The sequence below is a fragment of the Halichoeres trimaculatus genome, unplaced genomic scaffold (genome assembly GCF_033239565.1).
Source record: "Halichoeres trimaculatus isolate MK-OKI-2021-1 unplaced genomic scaffold, fHalTri1.1 fHalTri1_scaffold_23, whole genome shotgun sequence".
Taxonomy (NCBI): domain Eukaryota; kingdom Metazoa; phylum Chordata; class Actinopteri; order Labriformes; family Labridae; genus Halichoeres; species Halichoeres trimaculatus.
Genome location: NW_027437201.1, coordinates 17,078,082 through 17,103,416, shown reverse-complemented (window position 1 = coordinate 17,103,416; position 25,335 = coordinate 17,078,082). Strand labels below are relative to the sequence as shown.

Genomic DNA, 25,335 nt, shown 5'->3' with positions numbered 1-25,335 from the left:
AGCATATTTGACGGGTACACAGCTAATATAAGTTGTTTACACCTGCTTCCAGCTTTGCACTTTGGTTGGCTACACTCTGTATGCAACAGAGCTCAAACAATTCTCGGTAAGAAAGCAAAATATTTCGGCTTTAAAATTTAAGAATCTTTTTGGTTGACTTCTTCTACAGTCTTTAATTCAGTTTTTGTCCTTACACAAGTTTTGGTCACCAGTAAAGATGCAGTAGTTTTAAATCTGAGCATTAAAGCAAGCATACCTTGACTGCTGTGGTAGGCTACTATAAAAGCAGTAAACCAGCTTGGAATTAAAGTTTATTACTATTCTGAATGAAAATAACTGCGAAATGTGTCAAAACTCCAAGTGAAATAGGTAAAGGGTTGGGGCCCTTATGGAGTACAGGGTAGGGTTCTTTTTTATTGTATGTGTTATAATGTTATGGCATTAAAACAGTAGCATGCCCAATATTTTCTGTACTGTGTAAACTTTCTCCACCTTGCACTCAAACATATGAACAAAAATTATTTGTAAACCAAGTGCTTAAAAGAGTCCACTGTGTGTAAATCAGGTGTCTTGATGATTGTTAACTTTATTTTCTTGTTTTAGGACATAAAAAAAATCCACCACAGAAAGACACCCTTATGACAATCACAGATTTCTTGGATAGCTGAGGTAAGTTTCCTGTCTCAGTTATTTTCTCCTTTAGTCCAAAAGACCAGATATCCAGACATTCATAAGCGCTGAAGCCAGATTAATACCTGTAACCTGTGCTCAGTGGTATCTGGAAAGTTGTTTGGAGAGAAAACTTAGGCAAACTGCCTGTAAAAGGCTTACATGACAGGTTTTTACTTTACTCTGTAACAGGTAACACAGCCTAATCATCAACTTTATTTAGATCCAGTATTTACTTACTCCAAAAATAAAGTCAACAAGTCACCTCAAAACAAGGACATGGATAGGTAGTGCTTCAAGCACTAGTCAAAGAATGTAAAGAAGGAATGTATACAAATAGCTTGGGGGAAAGGGGCACCCCTATGCCTAAAAAATGAGACCAGAATGTCACCGTCTAAGCTGTGTAAAAAGTAGGACGTAGTTAATTTTTGTTGCTGCTGCTGAGGGGAGAGTATGAGTCATCCAGTCAGATGGGAATTTTTTCCCTGCATAGTTACTTGCTTCCCTATTTCCATCTCCACTCCCCCTGACTTTGAGGTTACCTGCTGTCTTTTCTCCCTTTCTCTCTATTTGCTGGTCTTCTAGCATAATGGAGCGTCCATAAAGTTGCTAAAAGTCTAACTTTGAAACTTTTTTCAGAGCCTACTTCCTTTTGTCAGTTTCTCTTTTTCTCTCTGCCGTTTTCTGTTTTCTTCTCTTCCACTCAGCCATGCCTCCTACTTTCCTCTGTTTCCCCTCACATGTGAACATCTTTGCAGGCCGCAGTATTTATGAGTGCTTGCAGAGGGGCGTCAGGCAGCTGGAGTAACGACATTTGCAGACGGGATCTCTTCGCTTATTTCCCCCCAATCATTCCTCACTAACTCACTTTGCAACAGAGTCAGACTTTCGCCTCAACGCATGGTTCCTAGACACTATTTATAAGTTCACAGTTTACAACTGGTGGTACAGAGGAGTAATTAAAGCACTCAGCATGACTAAGAGTTTGCAATGTATAGTTGGTATGGTTAAGATGCTTATAAAAATAGCAGACGTCTTTTAAAAGAGGCTGAACCTTGAATATCCCATTTGAGCATACTCATATGTATATTATTTATTAAAAGCACAAGAGAAAAGCTCAAACTGAAGTTAAGGGAGGTCTGTTTGAGGCACTAACTTACTTTCCCAGATGTTGAGAAAAAAAAGGGTCAAACCACCCTGAAAAGCCTGTAGGTCAATGAGAATGTGCACCAAAAATCTGTGGCTTCAGAAACCAAATCAGCACTTAACTTGCTTTATTTTAGGTTTGAAATCATTTTAGATTTGATGATTCAAAATAGTTCCCAACATCTGTATCTGATTAGCATTAGATGCACACATAGAAGACAGTTTGTGTCACTCTTTCCTTTGTTGCGCACCTCTCAACACATCCCTTGCTCTGTCTTTTAGATGGCTCACCCACATTTTTAGATTTTTGGAGATCTGATGCTCTCATGCCCAATGGGGGGCTTTAGTTTTTGTCTTGAGGCTTCTGATGTTGAAATGTTAGATAAATTAATCTTTTGATGGTTTCCTTTAATTTTCTGGCTGTAGGCAAACTTTGAGATTGTAAACTTCATCTGGGACATAGTTGCTGGTGGTTAATGCACAAGGGAAAGTAATGAGCTTCAGCTTTGAAGCAGGGATGAACTACCGAGATAAACTCTCTTCATGAGACACAACGAGCAGCCCGCTGTGCTTCTTTGTCTTTCTGTCTTTCCCTGTTTTTAGTGGTGCCTCGTGCGCCAGCAGCCTTGCACATTATCTGAAGTAAGGGAAGGATCCAGTCATATTTTCCATCCACTCTCTTTCTCTTTGCCTGTCTGACTGGATGTCTGTGCTGGTGAGAGAAGGGAGAGGAGAGCAGGCAGGGAGAAAAGAGGGAGGGATGGAGAGCTGGGGTTTTGGATGGGGGCTGGGAAAGTAGAGAAATCCAGATGCGAAGAAGGAAACCAGACCAAGAAGAAGGAAAAATGTTCCAGCATTTCTTGTAGTGTAGCTCATCAAACCCAGAAAAACTACACTTGAAACCGGTTTTCTTTAACTTAAATATTTATATTCAGAATAAAGCTGTGACTTTTCAACCCATGCAATGAAGGACATACCAGGTACCATGATGGTGGGTTTGGGCTTACTGTAGATACCCCACCATTTTCTCTCACGCCCCAAAGAGGGAGTGATGTGTCATCAGGGGTGGAGCTCATGAGAGGCTGGAATCTGGTTTCAAAAACACTTTGACTGATTTAAATAATTTGCCACCCATCCTGTTATGTCTATAGCAACAAATCTGGATCATTGGATCACACCTGTTGGTTACTGTATGGTATCCATAAGTCAAACATTACATTTTGTCAGCATCCAAAATCCACCAGATTTGTATTTCACAATTTCTGCACTCATCCACACAGTAGCTCAAAATCCAAACCGTGCACGGCCCGCTCGTGCAGAAAATAACTATCTTTGTCGTAAATGACTACTGTAGTGGTGAGAGTGGTGCTCAGGCAGCAAACGGTAACTCCACCCTCAGACTCAAAAGACAAAAGTTAGGCCTTTATGAGATGATTGCAGCTCACGTCAGGCTCCATTTGAAGTAACAGTCAGAGGTGGGCTTGAGCATTCAGCCTGTAATTGAGCATTTACCCATAACAGTGCACTGAAGTCTCATTTTCTTTTCTTTTTTTTCAAGTGATGCTGAAACTTTTACTCAACTTGCAGAGCCTCCACACACATCTTATCCAAGATACGTCAAAAACTCTCACAAGACTCTCCCGCAGACATGATTATTGAGCTAATCAAAGTCCAGTGAATTTATTAAAAGTTTATCTTATGGACAAACTCTCATCCTGCAAGGGTTTAGGTTCAAATTCACAGCTCCACAGCAAGACAGAGTTTGCATTGATATAAGATTTTGAAGTGAAGTGATAAATAACACATTTTGCATTTCTCTTTTTGTCTTTGGATGTTAAATTCTTAAACATTTCACGCTTTCAAATCTAACTGTCTCTTCTAGATTGCGCCAGCTTTTAGGAGGTTATTGTATAAGTAAGTTAATTTCTCTTAAGTATAGCACAAGATCATGACAGCATAAAACAGGGGTGGCCAACCAGTCAGAGACCAAGAGCCACAAAAATTACCATGACACTACACGAGCCACATCACACACGTGATCTTACAAACACACTTCCTCTCACACATATACGAAATGACAAAAGATGAAAATCAATCCATTTCCAATTTTCAAAGCGAGATTTACTGTGTTTGTTAGTGTGTTTAAATTCGTACTAGAGAAGAGAAACTGAAACTTAAGTATCAACTGATCCCAACGTTGGCATCCATATGTGTGCAGTTTAGATTGATTGGCACACCACTACTCATCAAAGAGCCACACACCGAAAGGCAAAAAGCCACATGCGGCTCGCCAGCCACAGGTTGGCCACCCCTGGCATAAAACATTAAAATGAAATCATCAAACAGTAAAAGAAACAAACACTAGAATATCTAAACCTAAATCTGTAAAGGGAGAGTCAAAGACCTGTTTAAATAAAAGCGTCTTCAAGAGATTTTAAAAAGAACAACAGAGACAGCTGAATAGGTATTTGCAAGAGATCATTCTACCATGATTGAGGTTGACGTCCAGGAGATTTAATTTCACTGTCACTATTATTTACCAAATGTGCTTATGTGATTGTTAGAAAACTGTTTTCATAAATGATATTACAGTTTAGTATTGCACTTGATAACAGCCATTGAGAATGACTGATTTTATTTGAGATAATGTACAGTCTTCCTCATTGCACCCTGTCATTTGTCTGGAACAGGTGGGCCCACAATGGGCTCCCCTGTAAACAAAGCCTGACGGAACCTGTTATTTTAAATATTTAACCAACATCATGATGGCTTGGAAGAAAGGATTTACAGCAAGTAACAGTGCCCTTACTGCCAGCAAGACTGTAAGTCAAAGGAAGTGCTATTACCAAAAAAAAGCAAAATACAAATAACTGCCCCTCGCATCTTAAAAATGTGGGAGTGAATGGGCTTTAAGAGATGTATGCAAGGGAGAGAGGGAGACAGAAAGGGTTTGGCTTTGCAGAAGTTTGGAGCAGCAGAGGCTCAGAGACTTACAAGTAGAAACACGTGGACAAGGCCAGGCAGATGCTACGTGTTGCTGGCTGCAGCTCAGAAGCTTGCTGGGGAATGCAGAGTTTTTTAGCCAGGCTTTTTCAGTTACGTTGCTAGCTGTGCTTCGTCTACATGCAGCATGTTGGCCTTCTTGAGTTGAGATTTTAATTGTCTTACTGCTCAGATATAACTCCTAAAGCTTCCTCAGCATCAGCACTGTAAAATGTTTTGAAAAATGCTGTGTAAAAGAATCTACAATCTTTTCAGTATTAGCGTTTCTTCTGAAATGCATCTCTCAGGCACAGGACAAACGTCTGGAATATCGTGAAAACACCTTTTCCCACAACCTGTTACATCTTGGGCTCTTGTACTTCTCCAAGCTGCCAATGACAAACTTGGAATTTCCTCTCCAGAGTCAGAGAGCTCAGTCGCTCCAATATAATTATTTTCTTACTTCTTCTCTAACAGCAAATTGACGACAACTACAAGGTTGGATTTCTAGTCACTACCCTTTTTTTCCTAGCTGTGCTGAAAGTTTTCAATACTTTCTGATTCTTTTTATTGACAAACCTGGCAGCTATAAAGATTTCCCTGCTAAAATTTAAAAATCACACAGCTCAAAGCTACCCAAGTAGTGCATTTGAATGCATCTAAAACTCTTATAAACTCTCTGAGGGATTTCACCCAAACCACCAGTCTGAACTCTGAGAGACTCGCCACAAAAAATATATTATAGTTTGCAGCAACTCCAAACACCAGAAAATTACCACTTCTATTTTAGCACTGTCCTGTGAGCTGAGGCTCCATTTCACTCACAGAAAGTCACTCAAAAGGGTACGGCTGAAAAGATGATTTCATTTTTATTGGTTATGTTTATCAAAGATAGGACCTCCCTGTTTTCATTTCACACAAAACACAATGAAACCTGAGATATTCAGTGGCTTCAACAATCCCCTTCCTTCCCTTTTTCCATACCCTAAAACAGTCTCTCAAGTAGGTGTGTCTTATGTTGAAGCTTCATCTACCTGTATGTGTGGCAGTTGAATAAGTCCTCCTGTAATTGTATGAAGCATGTGCTGCAAACAACAAAACTAACATCTCATTAACAATGCCGATTTAAGAGTGTAGATACTGTCATACAGGAAGCAATCACTGCTTAAGAGGGATTAATCTTGTGCAGATTTAATGGTTGAATTTGAAGGTATCTGAACACCTCACAGAGAGTGAGGAGGGAAAATGCAAAGCACCACTGTAGCAGATTGATGACCATCTGTCTGTTGAGCAGGTGTGGGGTCCGCCTACAAACTTTCATTGGACAAAAAACAGCTGCAGAAATAATACCTGCTAACTCCACGTAAAATCACTAACCACACAAGTTGCTGTTGAAACTATGATTTACACTACAGCTGAACCCACGCTCGTGAACCCACTGGGAGCTTTAGACTTCTAACTATCAGTGGACAAATATTTAAAGGATTATCAGTGATACCAAACAAAAGCATGGGGGAGGTTTATGAAATCAAAATAAGAATATGAGAAAAAAAATGTAAATGCCTCATGTAAGGTAGTTTCATACTGTCCGGTGCTCTGATGTGTAGCCAGGACTCTTTGCTCTCTGCTTTTTGGAACTTTATGTCCAGTTTTTGCTTTATCTCTTGCCTTTTTTTCTTTTATTTTTTTTCAAATTACATGTCTGAGTTTAGTTGTCCTACAGTTATTTTTGTTTCTACTATAACTTTGTATTTTTTTTATTTTGATTAAGCCAGCTTGATGAAGTAGCCAAGTGATTAAAAACCATCTAAATAACAGTAACACTAGGGTGCATGCCACCTATAACGTCCTTTGCAAAAGACCCACGGTGGGGAACAAAATTGATATATTAAAGTATCTGGATTTTTTTTTATGATTTTAAATTGTGATTTTTTGCTTAAAAATCTTTTTTTTTTTTCAAATTTAAATCCTTTATTTTAGTTTTTGTTTACTTTGTGTGTAAGCTGGTTTGAAAAAAAAGTTGAGATGTCAGATCCTCAGAATAAATCCTCAAAGCTGACTCACATGTGATTTGCATTTTTTGGGGGGCAAATATGACTCCTGCTATAGTCTGTAGACATCATCATCGTCATCATACAACTCTTTTACATGGTCTGGTTTTCAAAAAGCAAACCAAAAATTGGAAAAATCGTAAAAGAATTGAATCGGGAAAAAAAGCATATCTTCCCAGCCCTAATGGTCAGACCCTGTGGCCTTTGATTGCTAATTTGCAAATTATTTCTAGCAACAGAAACTACTCTAGTTAGCAACTACCAAACATTTACTACATATACTGCTTTATTCCTGTATTGGGTCATACTGATGCATAATAACAAAAATGTGGTTAACTATCAAATAAATCAATAAATAAAGTTTGTGAAAGGCTGGTTTCAGTGAAAATTATTTTAAAGGTGGGACAAGTGAACAGAGGTTCATAAGTTATCCTGAGCTGAGTTCATTACTGTTGCTCAAAAAGATCAAAAGAGCCACATAGCCGCACAGAGACTGCACATTGCTGAATCAGGTGGAGAAATACGACTTTTAACAAGTCAGTATCTTTACTAGAAGCTTTCAGTATTCTTGATTGGTTAAAAAACTTGTGTGAATGTGACTTTAAATTGTTTGAAGCTTGTATCAAGCAACTTTATTCTTTCCACTGATTAAGTCTATTCGTCTGAATTTTGGGCTGTAGTGAGATCTTCCAGCTGGAACTCACCAGATTTCTTTGGCAAACTGAAGGATAAAAAACAGACTTTATTGAATGTTTGTTTAAAAATAATGTATTGTAATGAAACTGATACAGTATGTTTTGTAACTCTTTGTTTTCTTCTCCTTAAAAACAGTGAAAGATGTGTGCAACATAGCTTTCACCAATTTCTAAATTTAATTTATTGTCCTGATACCCGTCTGCTAAATGTCACCTTTTCATTGATTCTAGGTGGTGAAAATGTGACATGTCCTATAATTAAAGACAATCACACCAAGAAAAAAAAAGTGAGGTCAAACAGGGCCAGGCTGTAGTTGTAGAAGCTGCAACGTGTCCACAGTGTAACCAGACTGCTTTGTGGATCTGCCAGCTTCCCTTCTGCTCTCCTCCCGCCCTGAATCTAACATCATCAGATGGACATGCCTCTTTGGGAAAAGGCAGATTTTAACACAGGCTGTTCTACATGCTTTCAAGTGGATCTCTGTTTAATATGAATGGGAATAAAGACAAAACAGTTACTGGCTGCATATGTATTTGTGTGAGAATTTGTGGATGTGCTGAAACTGCAAGGGGCATAACTGTACTGTATATATGAAAAAATACAACTTCTGGTTAGCAACAACTGTTATTACACATCTTAAACTGTCACTGAATAAGATGTTTCTGAAAAGTTGTGTTTTATTTTGAAGACATAGCTCTGAATGGTTTGACAGGGGAGATGGTGTCTGCTGGTGCTTTTTGCTCACAGTGTTTTAGCCCAGAAGTTGCAAAATAAGTGAAGTACTGAGCAGGATTCCTCCACAGAAATGAGAGGATATCTAAAAACCTCGAACACAGAATATCGTTCAAAGAAAACCGTGTCAGGAGTCTCAAATAATCTGCATCTGGACTACTCCGTGCGTAAATTACGCACGCTCCATGTTAGCCACCGAGAGATAACTCTTGAACCCTGATTTATTTTTAGAGATAAAAACAGAGCCTGAGTCGTTTTTCAACAGATGAATAAGTAATAAAGAGAAAGTAAAAGAATCCTTAGCCGTTCAACACATCCTGAATAATGTAGAACCCGAACAAGTATAAGCTGAATCAAATCATCCAGTCCAACATCAGCACAGCGACACAGTGCCTCAGTTTGAACGCCGGTAAAAGTCAAAACGTCAAAGAAAAGTATCAATACAAGTCCATGTAGAGATGATAAAACACGTCTGAGCAGCAGAAGTCAGTCGTCTTAATGATGTGTCCTCGTCATCCACGTTTGAGCTGAAACGTGAACTTGTTTGACATGTTTTAAGACGGCCCCCCTCTCTGATGAAGGAGGGACTCTCTTACTTGAACAAGTACAAGTGATCTGGTGCGCCCAGGACCTCCCCAAAACTTCTGGCATATAAAAGCCAAGCTAACCCATTTGTTTAGGCAGTAGGGAGTTTCTGCTAGGGTCTGGATTGGAGTTATACACAGACCGGACCCTACCGTGTATGAGTGGTGTCTGAGGAGAAACAGGATTCCCCCTTCGCCGCAAAGAATCTACATGTCTAATATTTAGACATGTTCAGCTTTGTGGATATTCGGTTAGCGCTGCTGCTCAGCGCAGCAGTGCTGCTGGTCAGAGGTCAAGGCGAGGATGATAGTGAGTATAACTTTCACACATTGATTTGAGATGTTTGGGACTGTGGCACGCGCAGGATGTGGATAGCCCGAAAGGATGCTGAGCAGTTTGCTGGATCTGATCGTCCTCTGCAGGATTCCTGGTTCCATTAGGCAGAGATTTTGGAAAATTTGTTGCGCAGTGAGGCGTTTCTGTGGGTGTCTGGAGATTTGGATGCGAATGGAGATTTTTTTTAAGTTTTTTTTTTTTTAAATGTCTCCTGCTCTCGCGCACATGCACGCTCACTGTGCGCCCGCGCGCCTGAGCGCAGACATGAGGGGAGCAGCTGCGCTTTCTCTGATGCGCAATGACAGGACATTGGGTTCAAAGGGAGTTGATGCAGGACACAAACATTAGGTTTGAAAGAGGCTCAACCATTTTAATAAAGCTTTCTGTATTTAACTTGAAAAACAGTTTTTTAACCAATTGTAGAAGTTATAGAAGTTTCACGCCCTAATTTGCAATTATATACCAGAGTCTGTATTACTTTGACTTTTTCCATGTAGTTTTGCCTCAAACACTTTAAAACTGGGAACAAAAAGTTTCTGGGGAACCAAACATGGCGAATAAGAATCATCCTTAACTGTTTTACTGTCAAACTTTTGAACTAGAGTTCAATTGGAATGACAAACTAAAACTGACATTTTCATCTACTTTTGCTACAACTGGACTTATTCACATAAATAAAAAGACAATGGAAAATCGCTAAAGCCTGACGTCGACGGTGCAAAAGTCTAGACATCAATTAATCACCAGATACAGGAGGGTGCGGAAAATGTCGTTTTGCGGGTTAACAGCGCCACTCGGTGGCAAAAACCGGCACTCTGCCTATCCATCCTCCAAACCCTCGGTCCTCCTCCCACCTCCTAAGCCCAACCTCACATCCAGCAGCCTGAAATGTAATTAGGGCCTGGTAAAATTTTCCACCCTTTGTTTTTTGAGGAGGAGAAAGCAGATCTGAAATGTTGGAGAGTGACTTATGCTGCTGAGTCTCTCAGACAGCACAAGGACTGTATTTTAACATTTGCAAGGCCAAAATATAAACATTTTCTGTGCTAGTTTCACACTTTCACACAAGACTCTAATCTTGTTAACAGATCAGTGACCAAACACCAGATAAAAGGACTTTTCTGCCCTTAATTCATTGAGAATGACACAGCTTAAAAACTGGTTTTAAACACTGGAAGAAAAAGTCTCCCAAAGAAAGCTCTGAGTCATGAGAGCCAAAAGATGATGTTATTGAAGGTTTTGCTGTTAAGTAGCCAGAATCTGACGTGGGATCTCAGCCTGTTGTGCACATCTGGTTCCCATATGGTGCACATCTGTGCAGATGTGGCCAAGACTACACTGTCACATAAATAGTTTTTGTGAAATCACACTTATTTCTGTGCATTCATTTGACAAAACTGACTCTCTTTTTGTATGTTTGATTAACCTCATTCAACCACACTCACCCTGGTTTTCTCCTTTTAGTGTCATTCGGCAGCTGCCAAATAGATGGACAGTTTTACAATGACAAGGATGTATGGAAACCAGAGCCCTGCCAGATCTGCGTCTGCGACAGTGGAACCATCATGTGCGACGACGTGATCTGCGAGGACACAACCGACTGTGCTGACCCCACCATCCCTGACGGAGAGTGCTGCCCCATCTGCCCCGACACTGATGGTACTTCATCCAGCTACAGTTCTCCAGTTTATTAGCTTTATGGCGCCACCTAGTGCCACTCTCCTCTGCTCTGGCCACAAATGGACGTTGAGGCCTTAAGCCTGCCTGCTTTCCAGAGGATTTCAACTCAGAAAGAATCGCTTTGGATTTACCTTTTGTTCATTTTATTTTCAATATGCGCCCTTTTACAATGGATTACACCTAAAGTCTGGCATGCATATGTAATTTCCCAACATGCCATGCTGTGCAATGACACTGCATGGTGCAACAGGGCCTGCACGTCATGTCTACCAAGACATGACATCATTTCACCACATTTGATTTTTAGAATCAAACATATCTGCTTCAATAACCCACTTTACCATATAGTTTACTTCTCCCAGCCCTGACCTGCTACAGAAAGCTGATCTATTATCTAAATGTTTGAACACTTTGATATTCTTTAGAAATCAGGAGTAGGTTTCATAGTAATGGTGAAGTTGACGTTTTCTTTCTCTTCATTGGTTCAGTTGTCGTGGATCCTGTGGATGACAATCAGGAGGTATTAAGCTCTTTTTTTTTTCTCAAACTAAGAAACAAATATGATTCAATCTTTGTATCAGTCTCTGTGGAGATTAAGTTTAGTTTTTCATTCTGGTTGTTTGTGTTAAAGATGATTCACTAGATTTACAGTGTGGATGAAACTTTGCAGCTGAGGCTAACTCCCTTTTTTCATCTGTCTTTAGCCAACAAAGGGAGATACCGGCGACAAGGGAGACAGGGTAGGTTTCACACCTTTGACTCTCATTATTACTTTGGTGACTCTATGTCTTCTTGAAATCTTAAAGTAGTGAAAGTCATCATATATATTTATTACAGAGGCAAACTGACAATTGCTCCATATGTTTTTTAAACAGTGAATCAATGTTTTTTTTTAATATGATTTAAACATCTGAGTGATTGGTTCCTAGAAAAAAACAGAAACATCAGATTGTTTCTACTGTGTTTGTCCTGATGTAGTTTGCATAACAAATTACTCTCACTTTTTTGTTGTGCATCTTTGCTGCTCTGTATGTGATTATTTACTTATTAACTGTTATTGTTATCAGATATTTTTATGGTTTGAAACATAATTCTTTATTTTCATCCAATTACTAAACAAAAACATAAAGTTGTATGCTTGTTCTAGTCTATTTTTGCTGATTGGATGTGATTCAATGTAATGCTGCTTTGACATACTTATGATGAGTGACCCTTAATGACTGGGTCAGGAGGTCAACGAAAGTTCAAAGGTCATGTTATGCAAATTAGATTGCCACATTATGGATGACAATAAAGGACATAACAACACAATTTAAAAAGCTATAATACACTTATTATCTCAAAGTAAGATTTGAACTTAAAGAGGGAGGGTATATACTCACAGTTTACATTCAGGTGTCTCATTTTAGATTATGTTTCATTGAAAAACAAGCTGTTTTGCTGCACTCCATCATGAACAACATTTATGAAAAATGAAATAAATAAACGTGTGATTTTCTCACAGGGTCTTCCTGGACCTCCTGGCAATGATGGACTTGATGGACAGCCCGGACTTCCCGGACCTCCTGGCCCCCCTGGCCCCCCTGGCCTTGGCGGAGTAAGTAAAGCCAAATTACAACACTAAAGAAGTCTATAGAAGATTCAGCTCTGCTTAAACAAAAATATGTATCTTAAAACTTGTGAAAGTGGAGGTAAAAACACGTGTTCCCATGCTGTGGTTATCTGCTGGAGTAATGTGGTACATGACTTTATGCTTGAGAGGTGGCACCCGGATATGGTCGCCATATTTATAACCTCTTTATGGGGTGCAGAAAATGTAGATATCTTCATGGTTTAGTCATTGAGAGTTATCTGTGCCTGAGCCCCAGGATCAAACTCTGCTGAAACAGAAACTTCAGTTTTAGCCAATCATCCAGCATAATTCAACACATTTACCACAGCAGTATAAAGCATCTAACATCTGTCTTTTTAATATCTAAATGTTGTTGTTGTTTTATCATCTCCCTGTACAGAACTACTCTCCTCAAATGAGCTACAGTGACCCCTCCAAATCCAGCGGCCCCCCTCAGCCCGGCCCAATTGTAAGAAGGTTTTGCTCTTCCTCGCCACACCTTTACAATGATGACTGTTTTTGTTCTTCATTTTTAAACAAATCAATATAATCTAATGGGTTTCTCTTCATCGACAGGGTCCTATGGGTCCTCGTGGTCCTCCTGGACCATCTGGCTCATTCGTAAGTATTTATTTTTCTTATCAATTTCAACACTTTTCACTTTGTCTTTTTGGAAATACACATAATATTGTTAAACCATTCAGTTTTCAAAATCAGTCTTGGTTACTTCTTTCATGTATATTTGACATGTCGTATGAAATAAGTTAATGAAGTGGATTTTTAGTTAATTCGTCGCTTTTCTTGTTCAACAGGGTCCTCAGGGTTTCACTGGCCCCCCTGGTGAGCCTGGTGAGCCTGGAGCTTCTGTAAGTACATAAAATAAGATGATAAATAAAAATTTCTGTAGTCTGGTTTCCATTTCATCAAAGTTGCTTCTCATTCTGTTATTTGTAACTCGTTCTCCTGTCCCACTGACACAGATCTACACGTCTTTAATGTCAGTCCCTTCTTGGGACTTCTCGGACTCTTTAGCTTCACTTTCTTGTGGCTAACCGTCGTTTATTCTGTTTTCCCAGGGACCCATGGGCTCTCGTGGTCCTGCTGGCCCCCCTGGAAAGAACGGAGATGATGTAAGTGATCTGTTGAAACAGACTGTGAATCTTGGATCAGTCTTCAATGCTGCATAGGGCAATACTTATTTCCTTCTTGTTGTTGTGAAGCACGTAATGACTACCTCCTTCTTCAACAGGGTGAGCCCGGCAAAGCTGGTCGCCCAGGTGAGCGTGGAGCTGCTGGACCCCAGGTGAGTCCCTTACAGGACAAATATGGGAAGAGGGTCACATGTGTGTAAACTTTTCCTCATTTAATCATGCATCTCTTGTCCTTCTTCTGCAGGGTGCTCGTGGATTCCCCGGAACCGCTGGACTCCCCGGCATCAAGGGACACAGAGTGAGTTGGAAAGGCTATTTCACTTCAGCATCTTTGATCCTGTAAGAAACTTTGGCTGACCTGACTGGTTTTTGTATACAGGGATTCAACGGTTTGGATGGAGCCAAGGGAGATGCTGGACCTGCTGGACCTAAGGTATGACAGCAGGAAGTACTTTGACCCAAAGGAAGAAGCTCCCCGTAAGCTGGACAAAAACTCAGTTTTTCTTTCTGTGTTTGTCTCCAGGGAGAGGCTGGTGCAAATGGTGAGAACGGCATGCCCGGTGCCATGGTACGTTATTGTTTCATCTTAATCTATTTTCCACACCTGCAAGAATGTTACCTAAAGAAAATATCAGGTACAACCCTTTTAACACAATGTGCGTCTCCTTTTAGGGTGCTCGTGGTCTCCCTGGTGAGAGAGGCCGCCCTGGACCTCCTGGCCCAGCTGTAAGTTGCCAGATGAAAGATGCTTTAATCTACCTGAAGTGTTCATACCTGCTGATTACATTTAGTTTCAGTCTAATTCCTTCAAACATCACTTGAAAGTTGTAACCAACTCCTCTTCTTTTGCAGGGTGCTCGTGGTAACGATGGCAACACTGGTCCTGCTGGACCTCCTGTAAGTACTTCAAGTAATGTGATATTTTCATATTTTACATCATATCTGTAAGCTGTATGACATGTTTTGATGATGTAGACCTCTGTGAAAATAAGAAGAAGTCTTAATCTGATTATTTCAGGGACCTACTGGACCTGCTGGTGCCCCTGGTTTCCCCGGTGGTGCTGGAGCTAAGGTGGGTAAATCTGATCATAATCGACATAATTTATCCTGTGGAATGAGTCTGAAAGTTAGTTAGTTTTGTCCTAACGAGCAGGGAAGATACTCAGTTTGATTGATGGGAATTGCGTTAGTTGTCTCCAGGCTGTCAGACTCAAGTTTTAATAATTGTCTCAGTGCAAAGGAGCAAAATCTGAAAAAGACTCGGGATTTTAAGTCTGCTACACCCTCTTTATCCCAAAGGTGGACTGTGCAGTATTTTGCAGAGCCACCTTTGGGATAAAGAAAATCCGAATTCTTGTCTCATTTTTTAATGTTTACTCCATCAACAGATGGCCATTAGGGTCTATTTTATTCTGCCTAGCTCAGGTGAACACTTTAACCACCAGGTGGCAACAGTAGACCTGTGATGTTAGCCTACCTCTGTGCCGCCCGTACGACCTTCCTTTACTGTAGGCCTCAGTAAGGAATCTACTATAACATCACACACAAGCACACACACATACACACACACACCTGTACCTCTACTCACCTGGAGATGGCAACCAGGTGTGTGACAGCAACAGATCGCAGTGTGAACAGACGAATACAAATTAAAACTGATCTGAGTCAGTTACCGCTTATACTGCTTCATTGTGAACAGATAGACCATAAATACTTAATGGATCCCAAATTGGACTTGTGGACTCCAGGATCTTAAAGTGTGTTGTGTTTGTTTCCAAAGATCATCAAAATAATATTTGTTTTCTATATAAATGATGCAAAGGTTTTAAAGGAAAGATGATACGATTTTGAGATATCAAATCTTAGGATTTCTGAACTTTTTGCTCCTCTACAGGGAGAGACCGGAGCTCAGGGAGGTCGTGGCCCTGAGGGAGTCCAGGGAGCCCGTGGTGAGCCCGGTAACCCCGGACCTGCTGGACCCGCTGGACCTGCTGTGAGTAGATAATTGTGCTCATATGAAGAGATTCTTTAAGCCAATAAAAATCAACACTTTTAACATTTTATTTCCTTCCTCCTTCTGCAGGGTACCCCTGGATCTGATGGTGCCCCTGGTAACAAGGGTTCTCCTGTAAGTATCATAACCACTGATCACTTTTAATCCACTTAAATCCTTCTCATGAAGTCCTCTGACCCCCTCACTCTCTGCTCTGTAGGGTGCTGCTGGTATTGCTGGTGCTCCTGGTTTCCCTGGAGCTCGTGGTCCTGCTGGAGCTCAGGGAGCTGTTGGTGCTCCTGGTCCCAAGGGTAACAATGTGAGTAGGCAATCAGGTTTTTGAATTTTGGAGTTTTGGTATCAGGACACATTGGTTATCTCCTGAGTGCGTGAATCTAATGTGTGTTTCTGCCAACAGGGTGACCCCGGTCCTTCTGGTCCTAAGGGAGAGCCTGGTGCAAAGGGAGAGCCTGTAAGTTTTATTAACGATGCTTTCCATGGATTTGATTATTTCCTGCTCGATCTGAGGAAAGACGTGTTGATGACTTTCTTGCGTTCTTGTTCAGGGCCCAGCCGGACTTCAGGGACTTGCTGGCCCCGGTGGTGAGGAGGGAAAGAGAGGCCCCCGTGGAGAGCCTGGTGGTGCTGGAGCCCGTGGACCCCCTGGAGAGCGTGTATGTGACCTCCCCTCACACCATCCTTTTTTATTATTCAGTTCAACATTTTTCGATTTCACCTGATAACTTTTAAACCAATTAGTTTCGTTGAAGCTAATTTCAGTGAATCCTTGACAAACGATGATTCATCTCATTTTTAAAAATGTCTAAAAGGATGTCATATCGGTCTTATATGGAGGATTGTTCCCTGGCGTCTTGTGCCAAAAATCTCTCTGTCAAAATCTTTAAAGCTCTTTTCACATTTACAGTATGCTGATTTCCCAGGGGGATTCACTCCTGCAGTCTAAGCACTCCCATCACAGTCAGTCATGAGTTTGATGTGCCTGTGTTTCTCCATCAGGGTGCCCCTGGTGCTCGTGGTTTCCCTGGTGCTGATGGAGGTGCTGGTGGCAAGGTGAGTTAGTAAATCTACCCGACGTGATCTCAGACAGATCAGGAGGAAAAATCGCTTTTCCCACTTGGTGAAGAACACAGTCTGATTTAACTAAAGCTATAATGACCGTTAGAAGCTCTGCTCTTTATTCTGACTCTTCTGCCCTCGTCCATCAGGGAGCCCCTGGTGAGCGTGGTGCCCCTGGCGCATTGGGAGCTCAGGGAGCCACTGGTGAGTCTGGAAGCCCCGGTGCTCCTGGCGCCCCTGGATTGAAGGTGAGTTCTGCAACAGGTTCCATCAAACCAAACACTCAAATTCTGACTTCTTTCTGCTCACATACATGTTTTTTCTCCTCAGGGTGTGACTGGTAGCCCTGGAAGCCCTGGCCCTGATGGCAAAGCTGGACCTGCTGTAAGTCTGAACTGTTCCTGATCATCACAACGAAGAGGTCATGAAGCTGTAAACAATCCAGCTGAACTTCTTACTAATGATCCTGGTGTTTGTCATGATGTTCTATAGGGTGCCCCCGGACAAGATGGACGCCCTGGACCTCCTGGCCCTGCTGGATCCAGAGGACAGCCCGGAGTTATGGGATTCCCTGGACCCAAGGGAGCTGGTGTAAGTTAACCCATAAAAAAAAATCATTTTCATTGGAAGCCTGTTTCAGGATCTTTGCAGGTTGATGCATCTGTTTCTTGACCTCAGCTGATGCTAGAAAATCCCTAAACTGTTACATCAATCATGTTTTAGTTCAGGTTTGTTAAAGGTTAAACTGAAGCAGATGTAAATACTGACTTTGTTCTCGACAGGGTGAGAGTGGCAAACCTGGTGAGAGAGGACCCGCTGGTGCTGTTGGTGGTGTTGTAAGTACTTTTATATTCATCGGAAAGTTAAACTAAAACTCTGCCTGTGTGGATTGTTCCTTTTTAAACAAAGCTGCAGAAAAAGAATAAAACAGCTGGTGGATGATTCATAATGTTTTCATTCACAGGGTGCTCCTGGCAAAGATGGTGATGTTGGTGCTCCTGGACCTTCTGGTATTGCTGTACGTTCATAATATCTGCTTTATTCACAGTAACCAGCATGCACAGTTTTAACAGTTTCAGAGTTCCTCATTGGTGACTTTGCTTCTTTTAATTCAGGGACCTGCTGGAGAGAAGGGAGAGCAGGGACCTGCTGGTCCTCCTGGATTCCAGGTGAGTTGTGAGAGCGTCTCATAATCCTGACTGCTGTTTCCTAATCTGAAGATTTCTGTCCATTGACACTCAGATTTTATTTCTTTGTTGTGTAGGGTCTTCCTGGACCCCAAGGTGCTACTGGTGAGACTGGCAAGCCTGGTGAGCAGGTAAGAAAAGAGTGAAGCCAAAATGAAGTCATGTCTTGGCCTTTTCTGCCTCCAAGGATGTGGTTCATGTTAGTTCACATGTAATTATGATCCATATAAACTTGTTTTTTTAACATAACTTTGTCAGTGTTTCAAGTATTTTAAATCCTGTTTCAATGTTATGAGAAGAAACACAAAGTCAGTGGTTAAATAATGAAATCAGCAGAAGCATGACGATGTTATGATATTCAACATTTCCTGTCATCTTACACCTCACCGTCCTCGGTTCCATCATAACCTTCCCCCCTCTTCCTTTCTGTTCAGGGTGCTCCTGGTGAGGCTGGACCCTCTGGCCCATCTGGACCCAGAGTGAGTATCCTCTTCTACTCCACAAACAAACATCACCCAAATCCCACTCATCTGTGTTCTTAAACTGACCCGTTCTGATGTGTCTACTCTCTCCTATAGGGTGACAGAGGTTTCCCTGGTGAGCGCGGTGGCAATGGAGTCGCTGGACCCACTGGACCTCGTGGTGCTCCTGGCCCTGCTGGTAACGATGGACCCAAGGTGGGTAAACATATTAATAGATAAATGAATAAAGGTGTGTAGAAATTGCGATCACAGCAACACAAAACACGTGATATTTACAGTTGAAGTTTTTCAATCAGAGAACCATATTTTTGGTAAAACATTAGTTGTATGAAAAACTTATTCTTGCTTTTTTATATTTTCAAAACATCTTTAACTTGTAAATATTTCTTTAATTGGACCACACGTACAGACCCACAGGTTGTTTAAAACAGAGAACACAAACAGCACAGGTGCATTTGTGGCTGAGAGACTGTGGAAAACATGATTAAGACCAAATTAATGATAGAACATTATGTTATAAAAATAATACCTCTATATTTATTCTCATACTTTATTAAAATGTTGCTTTTAAGGATTCAAAATTAATAATACAACCTGCTGTAAGCCTAAAAACTTCTTCATTCTTCTCATGTTTACTTCTCTGTGCCGTTTGTATTTCTTGAACCCCTATCTCATCAATAAGCTGCATTAAACTTATCAAATAAAACAGATTAACTATAAATTTTGAGATGAAAATAAACCTGTATTCACATTCTTACCCAGTAAATGTCTGGCTTTACTCTAATACCAAACAGTTAGCTTAAATATGAACATCTGTGTCACCAGTTGCCTGACTGTTTCGCAATTGTTGAGTATTTTGTGTTAAATGTTTTGTCTTTGTGCTCGTGTGCAGGGAGAGCCTGGTGCTGGTGGTGCCCCTGGAGCTCAGGGAGCCCCCGGTATGCAGGGAATGCCTGGAGAGCGTGGAGCAGGCGGTCTCCCCGGAGTCAAGGGAGAGAGAGTAAGTAACTGTCACATGTGTCCAGTTTGTCTTGGTTATAATCACAGCTTATTGTCATATTAACATTTCTATGGTGAGGTACAGGTGGGTAAACTTTTGTTACAACCTCACCTTCATGAACTTCATCTCCCTTCAGGGTGATGGTGGTCCCAAGGGAGCTGATGGTGGCCCTGGAAAAGATGGCGGCCGTGGTATGACTGGTGCTATTGGACTCCCAGGACCTCCTGGTTCTCAGGGTGAGAAGGTGAGACCAGACAGATTTTTTTTTACAGTCTCACATGTTTCTGATCCGGTGCCATGAAATTAGCTATTTTTACTTTTCTATTTTTACTATTTTTTAATGATCACATGATGATTCCCACTGTGGATAGACGGTCGCAATGCAGGAAGTTAGTTGTTAGTTGTGAAACACTGCCTCACCAGCCTCTGCAGAGCTAACCTCTCTTCTCCTCACTTCTGATATTAGGGTGAGCCTGGTGCTGTTGGTGTTGCTGGACCCAGCGGTCCTCGTGGTTCCCCTGTAAGTTCTTCCCTGAGCACACACCAGGCCACACATTTCTTTCACTGTGTTTGAATCATCAGTCTCCACACACTGAGCCTGACCCTTAGCTTTTCCCTCCGTGTGACTGTCACAGGGTGAGCGTGGAGAGGCTGGACCCGCCGGACCTGCTGGATTCGCTGGACCTCCTGTAAGAATCCCCCACTTCATGTCTCACCCACATTTTTTTTCTGCAGGGTTGGATTCATTTATTTCTGAGCCATTTCTTCTCTCGTTTTCCCACCACAGGGTGCTGATGGTCAGCCTGGTGCCAAGGGAGAGAACGGTGACACCGGACCCAAGGGAGACGCTGGTGCCCCTGGACCTGGTGGACCTGTTGGAGCTGCTGGACCTCAGGTGAGCCACATATAGTGCAGAGCTGATTCCTGAGACTCGATTTCATCTCTAAATGTTCATCCTTAGGTTGTGCTTCGTCTTTAACCTGTGTTTATTTTTCATCCACAGGGACCTGCTGGTCCCCCTGGACCCAAAGGTGCTCGTGGTGGTGCTGGATCTCCTGTAAGGATCACATAAAAACAGAAACTTTTGATTAAATAGATGATGAAATAAGAAAAGCTTTTCTTCATTACTTTTTCTTCTTTGCACATTTTTAGGGTGCTACTGGTTTCCCTGGACCTGCTGGCAGAGTTGGACCCCCTGGCCCTGCTGTAAGTTTTGTCCTGGACCACTCAGTTCTACGTCACCACTTTGGGCTTCAGAAGAATTGAAATAAATGTCTCAATCCCCTGCAGGGAGCTTCTGGACCCCCTGGACCCGCTGGACCTGTTGGCAAAGATGGAGCCAGAGGAGGCCGTGGTGAGACTGGAGCTGCTGGTCGCCCTGGTGAGGCCGGTGCTGCTGGTCCTCCTGGACCTGGTGGAGAGAAGGGATCTGCTGGAGCCGATGGAGCCCCTGTGAGTTTCTCATAGACGTCCACAGATGATTGGGATGATGTATTTATAACGCTGCCACTAACTGGCTGCTGTGTTGCTGTGCTCAGGGTGCCGCTGGTATCCCCGGACCCCAAGGTATTGCTGGACAGCGTGGTATTGTAGGACTTCCCGGACAGCGTGGAGAGCGTGGTTTCGCTGGTCTCCCTGGACCTGGAGTGAGTATTTACAAACAGTGGAGTGTGTTTGGTATGAGGAGATGAAGAAACTATTAAGAAGTGCAGTGAGGATGCTGAAACAACACTTAGCTTTGACGTGTGAACATGAACATACAAAGAAAAGTTTCTCTCTGAAAACACTGATGTTTAAATGGATGATCAACTTTTTCTGGTTAGTTTGATTCTGCAAATTAGAGCAGGCTCTGGCAGAGAACTGACCTCTCTTGTTGTCCATCAGGGTGAGCCTGGAAAGCAGGGACCTTCTGGACTTGTTGGTGAGCGTGGAGCCCCTGGACCTGCTGGACCTCCAGGACTTTCTGGTGCTACTGGAGAGGCTGGTCGTGAGGTATGAAGCCTAAAACTCTGCTGAAGATTTACTCTGACTCTGAGAGTTTGTTTCCACACTCAATGAGTTCTCCAACAAATATCAAAACATTTTCTTTCTTTGGTTAATGATGCAGTTTTTATTTTTCCACTATTGAGCTTTACAATGATCAATCACCCCTGCTGCTCTCTCACAGGGATCTCCTGGTCATGATGGTGCTCCTGGCCGCGATGGACCTACCGGACCTAAGGTAATCCTCCTCCTGTGGATTTATCCTTCTTTGTTTGACTTTAATAGTTTGGAGTCCAGCATATCCGTCCTTCAGACACACATGTTTAACACACAGCTGTCTAGTGTCTCTAATTGGAGATTTACCTCTTTAGGGAGACCGTGGTGAGTCTGGCATGGCTGGACCCCCAGGACCCCCTGGCCCTCCTGGAGCCCCTGGAGGTGTCGGCCCATCTGGCAAGACTGGTGACCGTGGAGAGTCTGTAAGCATCCTTTCTGCTTTTTTTCATCAGCTTCTTAAAAAATTACATTTCTAAAGTGATTTCCTGTAAACCGCCTGTGGTTCATCCCCTCAGGGTCCCGCTGGTCCTGCCGGCCCTACTGGTCCTGCTGGTGTCCGTGGCCCTGCTGTAAGTTCATCCTTACACAACGCGGATCAGTGACATAATACCACACCGTTTAAGACAGCGCTCCAGTTTGTTGTCATCTGAGATGGTTTCGTGTTTTCTGTAATCAGGGACCTGCTGGAGGTAAGGGAGACAGAGGAGAGGCTGGAGAGGCTGGAGATAGAGGCCACAAGGGACACAGAGGATTCTCTGGCATGCAGGGTCTGCCCGGACCTGCTGTAAGTACCTGTTCCAAAAGGAGTCATGATGAAAGTGGAAGTTTTCTTAATGGGATTTTAAAGCTCTATGTTGTTCTTACTGTAGGGAGTTGCTGGAGAGAGAGGACCTGCTGGTTCCTCTGGACCTGCTGGACCAAGAGTAAGTACACCTATTTAATAAGCCCACAAGAATGAACCCGAAACAAGTTTGGAGCTTGTAGAGTATGTCTTTGGGACCTTTCGGGAAAAGGAGGAGTGCAGAGTCTCACCACAATGTTTCAAATGTGAAATAATTATGAATATCATGATCTGCAGGACAAGATGAGAACAGCATGAAAGCTTATAGTATCAGCTAAAACCCCCAATGCTTGCAATTGTAAGTGATGCTGCAACTTCCCTTCCTCAGGGACCTTCTGGATCTAGCGGCTCCCCTGGTAAGGATGGCATGAACGGTCTGCCTGGACCCATGGGACCCCCTGGACCTCGTGGTCGCAACGGAGAAATGGGCCCTGCTGTAAGTCAAACAACAAACTCCCGATGCATTCAGATGATTAAAATGTGTCTGTGGTAGATAAACCTGTGGTGTTTCCATACAGGGTCCTGCTGGACCTCCTGGACCCCCTGGACCCCCTGGAGCTCCCGGTGGTGGATTCGACTTTGTCAGCCAGCCTCTCCAGGAGAAGGCCCCTGATCCCTTCCGTGGTGGTGGTTACCGCGCTGACGACCCCAACATGCTGCGTGATCGTGACCAGGAGGTTGACACCACCCTCAAGACCCTGACCCAGAGAGTGGAGAAGATCCGCATCCCTGACGGTACCAAGAAGAGCCCAGTCCGCACATGCCGTGACCTGAGGATGAGCCAGCCTGACCTGAAGAGCGGTGAGTGACGAGCCTTCGTGCAGCTTTATGATGAAGAACAACACAAATGACTCAGGCTCAAACTGGCTCCTCTGTTTCAGGCATGTACTGGGTGGACCCCAACCAGGGCTCTGCTCTGGATGCCATCCAGGTCCACTGCAACATGGAGACTGGAGAGACCTGCATCTACCCCACCGAGTCCACCATCCCCATGAAGAACTGGTACAACAGCAACACCAGAGGAAAGAAGCACATCTGGTTCAGCGAGTCCATGACCGGTGGATTCCAGGTAAGAAAGAAAAAAAGTCAAACTCTATCCTCCTCACATAATCTGATATTAGCTTTGACGATAAATCAACCAAACTCACCTTTCTCCTCTTCTCACCCTGCAGTTCCAGTATGGCAGCGATGGAGCTGATCCCGAGGATGTCAACATCCAGATGACCTTCATGCGCCTGATGTCCAACCAGGCCTCTCAGAACATCACATACCACTGCAAGAACAGCATCGCCTACATGGACTCTGCCACCGGCAACCTGAAGAAGGCCCTGCTCCTCCAGGGCTCCAACGACGTTGAGATCAGAGCCGAGGGCAACAGCCGCTTCACATACAGTGTCAGCGAGGATGGCTGCACGGTGAGTTTACTGGAACACATCAGATATCCTATAGAGGAGAAAGATTTATACCTCAGCAACACCTGACTCTCTTTTTTCCCTTCACAGTCACACACTGGCACATGGGGCAAGACACGCATGGACTACAAGACAACAAAAACATCCCGCCTGCCCATCATTGACATTGCTCCTATGGATGTTGGTGGACCTGATCAGGAGTTTGGCGTCCAAGTTGGCCCTGTCTGCTTCTTGTAAAAATGAAAGAAATATGGACATGACATTGTTGTTTTTTTTCTAGCAGTCATCTCTAAATCCTTTTTTCTATGCATTCAAAACTCATTCGGCTGCCATTGGTCCACATGCTTAAAACCACTCTACTGAAGACGGTGTTTATGTTTTTTCCAACCATGAGAAGTTTTTTTTTTGGACTGCTACTTCAACCAACCACAAGGACACTTTAAAAGAATCTTTTGTTCCCACTGGCAACAAGAAAATAATATATACTTGTGTAAAATTTCCCCCGGAGATTGAGAAAAAAAACATCCACTCACACAATGAAACACAGGTGACTTTGCCATTTTCCACCGCTGCGGAAAGGACATTGAAAACAACAAGTGATATGTACCATGTTTCTGGTGTTAAATAAATTGTAAAAAGTGTGAAGTGTCTTCTTGTGCTAAATTTGTGGAGAGAAAAACACCTGAATGTTGCTCAGACAGATGAGACAAAGAAGCTCACCTTCATTGCTAAAATGTAGATGGCTACCTCAAAACAAGAAGTCACCCGGGTTTTTTTTCTTAACAGAAAAGGGTTTATTTTACACGAGTCTATTGTGGGGAAACCGAAACATTCAAAGGTGCTAAAACCATTTCAATGAGGTCCAGCTATTGGTGTTTGATGGTGAAACTCTCGCTGTCATACTGTAATTATTGCCACTAATGCCTGCAGAACCTTTGGTGCTACTAAATTGACTCTTGTTGTCTATGCAGTGCAATTGTTTTCTTCTTAAGTGTTGGTTTGATGGAAGAGGTCCTCAGAAAAAGGTGATCACTGCAGATGTTATGCATGCAATCATGTCTTTGTAGATAAAAGCAAGTGACTTTGGTTCAACATCATTCTCCCTGCCCATGTGTTCAGTGTTCATCCTTCTGTCTGTTTTTTCGCCCCTGTGGAAAACTCCTCTTCACTAAAAAGAAAAATCAAAACAGCACACATCTCCCACCCTGTTGTTTATGTTGTTTGTTGATGTCTTTCGCGAAGGGTTTCTTAAAAAAGAAATTGAAGCAGACCCACTTTCATGGTTTAAAAGAGAGATTCTGTACTTATTTTGTACATGTATAATAAATTGAGATGTTTTTAATTATTTTGGGTGCTGAAATAAAGCATGTGAAGTGGTCTACTCAGTGGCGGATGTTTTCACTGTCCTGTTTTGCAACTGTTGTGAAACCAAAAATCAGGTGTTAGCTGATTTAGAAAATGTAACATTTACTTCGGCAGCATCTAACATTTACAGACACTCTGGTCAGACCCTGCATGTCCTAACTTAGAGCTCAATCACAACAGGATCAGGAATCAACTGTTCCACAGCAGTTGCACTGAGTAGATTTCCATGAAGCAGCAGTGAAAACAAGGCCAATAATAAATTCTCCAAATCTGGATTGAACCTAAAAATACGAGAACA

General features: G+C 42.5%; 1 protein-coding gene across 2 annotated transcripts; it reads left to right on the top strand.

The window, feature by feature from the left end:
• Nucleotides 1-30: 30 nt before the first annotated feature.
• On the top strand, nt 31-24,313 carry col1a1b (collagen, type I, alpha 1b). Of its 2 annotated transcripts, XM_074662726.1 has the most exons (52): nt 31-106; nt 604-669; nt 10,662-10,856; nt 11,366-11,397; nt 11,582-11,617; nt 12,382-12,474; nt 12,890-12,958; nt 13,066-13,110; nt 13,302-13,355; nt 13,566-13,619; nt 13,739-13,792; nt 13,885-13,938; nt 14,020-14,073; nt 14,164-14,208; nt 14,313-14,366; nt 14,493-14,537; nt 14,659-14,712; nt 15,535-15,633; nt 15,724-15,768; nt 15,854-15,952; nt 16,052-16,105; nt 16,200-16,307; nt 16,651-16,704; nt 16,860-16,958; nt 17,041-17,094; nt 17,203-17,301; nt 17,493-17,546; nt 17,675-17,728; nt 17,826-17,879; nt 17,975-18,028; nt 18,332-18,376; nt 18,476-18,574; nt 19,272-19,379; nt 19,516-19,623; nt 19,846-19,899; nt 20,015-20,068; nt 20,167-20,274; nt 20,383-20,436; nt 20,532-20,585; nt 20,670-20,831; nt 20,918-21,025; nt 21,264-21,371; nt 21,547-21,600; nt 21,734-21,841; nt 21,935-21,988; nt 22,096-22,203; nt 22,289-22,342; nt 22,589-22,696; nt 22,779-23,061; nt 23,142-23,329; nt 23,433-23,675; nt 23,763-24,313. In XM_074662726.1, the coding sequence occupies exons 3-52, from the start codon at nt 10,763-10,765 to the stop codon at nt 23,907-23,909; spliced, it is 4,173 nt and encodes a 1,390-aa protein (XP_074518827.1). In that variant the 5' UTR covers nt 31-106; nt 604-669; nt 10,662-10,762; the 3' UTR covers nt 23,910-24,313. The 2 variants fall into 2 exon arrangements, with proteins under 2 accessions (XP_074518827.1, XP_074518826.1); XM_074662725.1 differs by lacking the exons at nt 31-106; nt 604-669 and adding an exon at nt 8,944-9,170.
• Nucleotides 24,314-25,335: the final 1,022 nt, after the last annotated feature.